The sequence below is a fragment of the Dipodomys ordii genome, unplaced genomic scaffold (assembly GCF_000151885.1).
Source record: "Dipodomys ordii isolate 6190 unplaced genomic scaffold, Dord_2.0 Scaffold214, whole genome shotgun sequence".
Taxonomy (NCBI): Eukaryota; Metazoa; Chordata; class Mammalia; order Rodentia; family Heteromyidae; genus Dipodomys; species Dipodomys ordii.
Window position 1 is genome coordinate 484,357 of NW_012267430.1, and position 7,343 is coordinate 491,699.

Genomic DNA, 7,343 nt, shown 5'->3' on the forward strand with positions numbered 1-7,343 from the left:
CCTGGTGAGCTGGGCTGGCTGTCCATGGCCAGCCGCGAGGACCTGATGAAGATGGTGCGGCCGCCCTACTCGTACTCGGCGCTCATCGCCATGGCCATCCAGAACGCGCCCGAGCGCAAACTCACGCTCAGCCACATCTACCAGTTCGTAGCCGACAGCTTCCCCTTCTACCAGCGCAGCAAGGCCGGCTGGCAGAACTCCATCCGCCACAATCTGTCGCTCAACGATTGCTTCAAGAAGGTGCCCCGCGACGAGGATGATCCAGGTGCGGGCGGCCGGGGCTGAGCAGGGCGCGCGCGCGCGCGGGCGGGAACGGGGCGCCAGAGCTGCTTGGAGGGTGGGTGGGTGAGAGGGAGGATTGTGTGTGGTTCCTTGCAGATCGGATGAGTTTTCCAGGAACAATCAGTCAGGGTGAGGGGAAGAGAACCGAGGAGACAATCAGATCTTTGGAAGGAGGACCCGGTGGCTAGCCAGTTAGGTTAGAGAAAAGGGACGAAGTTAGGACCACCTCGGCTGTGGATGATGTTCATCCGGCCACATGAGGACCAGACCTATGCTTGGGAGATGGCGTGAGGAAGGAGTGAGGGCAGGGACGAGCGTTTAGGTTTAAGCGGGAGATTGTTTAAAAAAAAAGTGATTCTCTTTCACAAAACCTGAGAGAAAGTCGACCCCAGGCGGGCTGCGCCTGGGTGCATTCTCACCTCCAGGTTTGTAGGAATCTGTGGCATCCCGAGTGGAGCCAGTGCTGTGCCCAGTACCTGGAGAGAGGGGACTCAAGGATGGGGTTATGGGCATCATGAAACCCACGAATCTCCCCGCAGAGGGCTGGGAGAACGTTGGCGGATTCTCCAAGTTGTGTTTGTTGTGCCTTCATTAGAACTAAAGACCAAGAATTCGCCTGCGTTCTGACCTAAGTCCACTGACTTCAGAGCCGGTCGGGCTGTGTTGCTTACCTGGCTGGGGAACGGGAGGGAAGGGGGAGGTTCACTATAAAAGAAACCGATTACTGCTGGAGGTTTGCTGAAAGAGCGCTGGACTCGGGGAAAGGGAGGGTGTTGCAGTAGGAAAATGAGAAGGGAAGTGAAACTTTTACTTCACGTTGCATAAATCTAAGGTTTTATGTAAATACTAGATAGCAATACTCGAGCATAGGAGGACTTTATACCCCTGAAGTCCTTCTGCATTTTGTTATTGTTGCCTTGGGTGTGGAACCCCAAGCCTTGTGCGCGCGCGCTCAACACTAAGCTGTACCTCCAGCCTCTTGTCCAGTGCAAGCCACTTGGGATCGGAAGTTTTCTGGTTGCCTCATTCACAAATTCAAAAGGCAGCCTGCTGCTGGTGGCTCGCACCTGTAATCCTACCTACTCTGGAGGCTGAGGTCTGAGGATCACAGTTCAAAGCCAGCCCTGGCAGGAAAGTCTGTGAGACTCTTACCTGCGATAAACTACCTCTCCCTTCAAAACAAAAAAAAAGAAGAAGTCGGAAGTGTAGCTTTGGCTCAAGTGATAGAGTGCTAGCCTTCAGCAAGAAAAGCTCTGGGAGAGCACCCAGGTCCTGAGTTGAAGTCCCAGGACAGCTCGCTCTTGAGCTCATGCGCTCTCTCTCTCTCTCTCTCTCTCTCTCTATCTCACACACACACAAAGATATTGGTGACAATTTCTAAATAAAATGTTTATAACAAGTTAAAAATTACTATAGGATTTTTCTTGCATTATATTGGTTTTAAGTCTTCAAAATAGTATTTTTACACCATTTTCTCCTTTCTTTCTTCCCTCCCTTTCTCCTTTCCTTCCTAGTTCTTTCTCCTCTGCTTCTGAGACATGTGTCCATGCCTAGCCCTCCTTCTCCTCAGCCTCCCAGTGTTAAGATTAGAGGCATAAGCCATCCCAACTGCCTCTAAACTAGACATATTTCAAGTCATCTGTCAATAGGACATGGCATTCTAGAAGACATAACTTCCTGATTTGGGCTCTAAATCACCCAAGACTATATGTAACTTGTCATATGTACTACTTTGAGTTTAAAAAAATTCATCGATACTGGTAGCAAGAAAAAATTTGTGTAGGGGGCCACTGGGAAGTGGCTCAGTGGTAGAGCGCTTGCCTTGCATGCCTGAGGCCCTGGGTTCAATTCCTCAGCACCACATAAGCAGAAAAAATCCAGAAGTGGTGCTGTGGTTCAAGTGGTAGAGTGCTAGCCTTGAGCTGAAGAGCTGAGGGACAGCGCCCAGGCCCAGAGTTCAGGCCCCATGACCATCAAAAACAAAACAAAATGTAGCTCAGGTCTCCCAATATACATATCTAGATAGGTGCAGGTATCATTGCCTAAGTGGTAGTTTATAATTTTTCTCTGCATTTATCTGCAGAGTGAGTGCATGCTAGTTCGTGGAGACAGTTAACTAACAATAGTCAGAGGCCAGGTATGAGATGCACCCTTGTACTCTAAGCCCTCAGGAGGCTGAAGCAGGAGGATCACTAGTTCCAAGTCAGTCTAAGATACAGAGTGTTCTAATCTAAAACAAACAAAACCCCACAATGTTTAGTTAGGAATGCTGGTCAGAACCAGCCCGCTAAAATGCTGCCTATTCATAGTAATTGCATGGCACCTGCAATATGGTACCGATATTTACTTAGAAACCATCTGAGTTTCCCCATCTGAAAAGTAAGCATAGAAATATTGCCCAGCTCCATATGCTTTGTTAAAGTAACTTTCAAGCTTCAAAAAAATATATATATTTTGGAAGTGGCGCTGTAGCTCAAGTGGTAGAGCGCTCGCCTTGAGTTGAAGAGCTGAGGGACAACGCCCAGGCCCAGAGTTCAAGCCCCACGACCGACAAAAAATATATATAAATATATATATATATATATGTTATATAATATATATTGCCAGAAGCTAAAAAAAGCTAATAGGTGATAGAATCTTCCAGCTTTTCTGCCTCAATTGTAGATAATGAAGGACATTTTCTAAACAGAAGTCAGGCATTACTTGAATGAATTAAGTTTCCAACATTTGCCCAGTGGACAAAAGATGAAGACCATGTGGGTGCTTAAAAGTTTCCTTGTATTGCAAATGTATGCATTTCCATGAGTTGCTAAAACTGAATTTTAATTGTTAATAATTTTTTCATATTGAGGTTGTCTTAATCTACTGTGATCCTCTTCCCCTACAGTGGTAGTTGTGCATTTTTAGGGAATAAGAATTGTAATACCGGCTGGTCACTCATGGCTCACACCTATAATCCTAGCTACTAGGGAGGCTGAGATCTGAGGATCATAGTTCAAAGCCAGCCAGAGCAGTAAAGTCCTTGAGACTCATCTCCAATTAACTACCAGAAAACTGGAAGTGGCACTGTGGCTCTAGTGGTAGAGCGCTACTTGAGCTGAAGAGCTGAGGGACAGTGCTCAGATCCAGAGTTCAAGCCCAGCAACCAACAACAACAACAAAAAAGAATTGTAATACTGTGTGTTCCCTCCTTGCTATGTGTCCTGGCAACTATGCCTAGATATCACTTGTGCTTCACAGTCATCCAACCAACTTGTCCCAGTTTTACAAGAGAAATGGTGATGAGGTTTTCAGTAACCTCAGAATTCCCTGACTTTGCAAGGTCAGGTAGCCTGGATCTACCAGAGGAGAGGTGATTTAATTAGAAGTGCCTCAGGAATTGAATTAGGATTAAGATTAAAGTTGGAGATACTGCCTGGAGGAGTTAGAAGCGTCTAGAGCAACTTTGTTCCAGATTCCTTCTCAAGCAGATAAAGGCAAACCAAGATAAAAAAAAAAAAAAAGTAAAGTTAAGCACCTTTCTCTGCATTTCCCAGATTCAAAGCAAAGTTTAAGCATCCTCCCTTATTCTTCCATTCTTCCTTCCTCTTTTTTTCTCTCTCCCTTTCTCTTTCTCTCCCTCATTTATCCAGGTAGGGCTTTAACTTTGCTGAGGTCCTCCTGCCTCCATTGTCCCCAGGGCCTTAGTGTCACTTTCTGGAGTACTTAAAGTACTTAAAGTCAAAAGTCTAAACATGTGGATGGCTCAGTGATAGAGAGGAAGCATAAGGCCTTGAATGCAAGTCTTATACCACTCACCCCCCCCCAAAAAAAAAACCAGACATAAGCAGACCATATTCATGTAGGTTTTTTGGTTTGTTTTTTTTTGGGGGGGGTCAGTTGTGGGGCTTGAACTCTGGGCCTGGGCGCTGTCCCTGAGTTCTTCAGCTTAAGGCTAGCGCTCTACCACTTACCACTTGAGCCATAGTGCCACTTCTGGTTTTCTGGTGGTTTATTGGTTTATTGAGTCTCACAGACTTTCTTGCCTGGGCTGGCTTTGAACCGCAATCCTCAGATCTCAGCCTCCTGAGTAGCTAGGATTACAGGCATGAGCCACCGGTGCCCGGCTTCATGTAGTTTTTTTTTATTATTATTTATTTTTTGTTGTTCTTGTCGGTCATGGGCCTGAACTCTGGGCCTGGGTGCTGTCCTTCAGCTCAAGGTTAGCACTCTGCCACTTGAGCCACAGCACCATTTCCGGCTTTTTCTGCTTATGTGGTGCTGAGGAATCAAACCCAGGGCCTTATGCATGCAAGGCAAGTGCTCTACTACTGAGCCACCTTCCCAGCCCCCCCTTTTTTGGGGGGGTTCATATAGTTTTTATACTTGTTAACCTCATTGTACCTAGTTTACACAATTAAGCTTCATCCTAGGTCAGGGCACATGGAAAACATGGACTAAAATGCTTCCTTCTCTAACTTGTCCTTTCTCAGGAAAAGGTAATTACTGGACTCTGGATCCCAACTGTGAGAAAATGTTTGACAATGGGAACTTCCGTAGGAAGCGCAAGCGCCGCACAGAGGCCAACAACAGCTCCACAGTGGCTGCCAGGACACCAAAATCGGAAGAAGGGCTGACCTCAGGACTGGGAGCTGGGGTTGGGGGGAAGCCTGAGGGAGACAGTCCCTCCTCTCTGCTGAGGCCTTCACAGTCCCCAGAGCCACCTGAAGGCACCAAGAGCACTGCCTCATCCCCAGGAGCCTCTGCGCTCACCTCCACCCCATGCCTCAGCACCTTCTTTAGTAACCTCAGCACCTTGAGCAGTAATGGTGGCAATGGCAGCAGCAGTGGGAACAGCCAGCGTGTCCCATCCAGCAGCCGCCACCCCGGGATCCAAGGGGCCCCACTGCCCTCCAACAACACATATCCCACTACCAACCTTCCCGAGGCTTCCACAGATACTTTGCAGCTAAGCAATGGCCTCAGCCCTGGCAGTGGCCAGAGATCTTCCTACTATAGCCCTTTCCCTGCCAGCACCAGCGGAGGCCAAAGCAACCCCTTCAGCAGCCCCTTCTACAACTTCAGCATGGTCAACAGCCTCATCTACTCCCGAGAGGGCTCTGAGGTGTAGGCCATGGGACCAGACTTTGCAGTGCACAGCTGAGAGATCTGGTTTCCAATGCAGATTCTGAGTCAGGAAGACTGGAGCAGCAGGGGACTGCCCATGTAATCCTGTGTCTGTTCACTACACTTGAAGTAATGAAGGTGTTCTAGAGACCTTCCACCCCAGCCAGCTTGGACAGGTTTCTTGGAAAGAAATTCCTCTGTTTGGGACAGAAAGGAAGCCTGCAAGTTGAGGGCAGAGGTCATGTCTCTTTTGTTATGTCACTGGATACCCAGATATCATGCTTAACATGTCTAACAGGCAGCTAAAAGCCACAAGCCAATGAAATGAAGGTACTAAGTAAGAACTAAACAGCTGACTTCTGAAGCCACAAGGAATAGTTAGGACTGTCCAGTTGAAGGCTGCTGAAGCAGCTAGTTATCTCTGACAGGTCAGCATTTTTTTTTAATTTATAAGAAACCTCCAATTCTTGAGTCTTCAGCCTCTGGTTATGTTTTCTTAGTACTGAGAAATACCGCAAAGCCTTGAGCTATAGCCAACTCACAAGTCACCTTTCCCAGGCACCTGGTAGGTACTAATAGCCAAGAACTGTTCTAGACACTTGTGTTCACTCATTTAATCCTCACAGCAACCCTGGGACATAAGTATGACCCTCATTCATTTTCCACAGGAGGGCAATGAGACCCACTGATGTTAGGTCACACGGAGAGGAAACTGTGGAGCCAGGCAGCCTGGCTGCAGAGCTGTTGCTTATGATCTTTGTGTTCTAGCTCCTAAAAACAAGTTGTGCCAGTGGCTCTCATCTATAACTCTAGCTACCCATGAGCTGAGATCTGAGGATTATGGTTCAATGGAGTCAGGTCCTTGTTCTGACCTTGTTAACCACCAAAAAAGCCAGAAATGGAGTTACACCTAAAGTGGTAGAACGCTAGTCTTGCGCAAAACAAAAAGCTCAGGGACAGCTCCCAAGGCCCTGAGTTCAATTCCCAGCACTGGCACTCATACACAAATGTCATTTGAGGGCTGGGAGTGTAGCTCAGCGGCAGAGCACTTGTCCAGCAAGTGCAAGGCCCTGGGTTTGATCCCCAGCACCACAAGGAAACTAGAAACCCTAATAAATTACATGTATTTTTTTTAAGTCATTTGGGATGTTCTGAGCAGCAGAGGTCGATGCTATCTCCTTCTTAGTCCTGCTGACAAAGTTTAGAATTATTGTCTTAGTTTACGATGATCCTGGAATCTTGTCCTCCTTAGATTGTATCATTTTCTAGCAAAATATTAGAATTTTATTAAGCATAGTTTTAAATGGAAATTTTATAGCTTTTAATAAGACCATTTGTGGTCAGTTTTGTTTTTTTTACTATGTAAGTTTTATTTATTAGCACTCCTATTTCTCAGAGGTACCTCCATTTGAATAGTTTTTTTGGGTCACCCAGTACCCAGCAGAGAACTTAATAGTTTGTTGAATGGCAATTTAATCCAAAAGTACTAATTAAATATGGGAATGGAAGGGTTCTGGTGGCTGAAGCCTGTAATCCTAACTACTCAGGAGGCTGGTTCAAACAAAGCCAGCCCCGTCCTTGACTATACCCAATTAATCAGCAAGATGCAGAACTGGAGTCATGGCTGGCTCAAGAACCAGTTGTGAGCCACAAGTTTGAGAGGGAGTTTGAGACCTTGCCTTCAAGTCCAGGTATTAGCACAAATTTTTCTTTTAGTAATCGGAATGGTTGTTGAATTTATGAAAGCTGACTTCATTAAAACAAAGGTATTCTTCTAGGAGCTGCATTTATACCATGCTTTTGAGCCAATGTGCGTGGTTAGTTTGGGGATTTAATTTTTTAGAATCACATGTAGATTGTTTAAAAGAAAACTTTCTTATATGTTCTTTTTAAGGAACTTGTAGCATTGCTTTAATTTTTTCTTTTGAAGTATACAAATGAAAAGCCATTTCTAA

At 46.1% G+C, this 7,343-nt stretch overlaps 1 protein-coding gene across 1 annotated transcript; it reads left to right on the forward strand.

Moving 5' to 3' along the window:
• On the forward strand, window positions 1-5,423 carry Foxi3 (forkhead box I3; the record flags this gene model as incomplete). Its single annotated transcript, XM_013035506.1, has 2 exons — window positions 1-265; window positions 4,755-5,423. Coding segments are annotated over 2 exons (903 nt in total), but the record flags the coding sequence as incomplete, so codon positions are not given.
• Window positions 5,424-7,343: the final 1,920 nt, after the last annotated feature.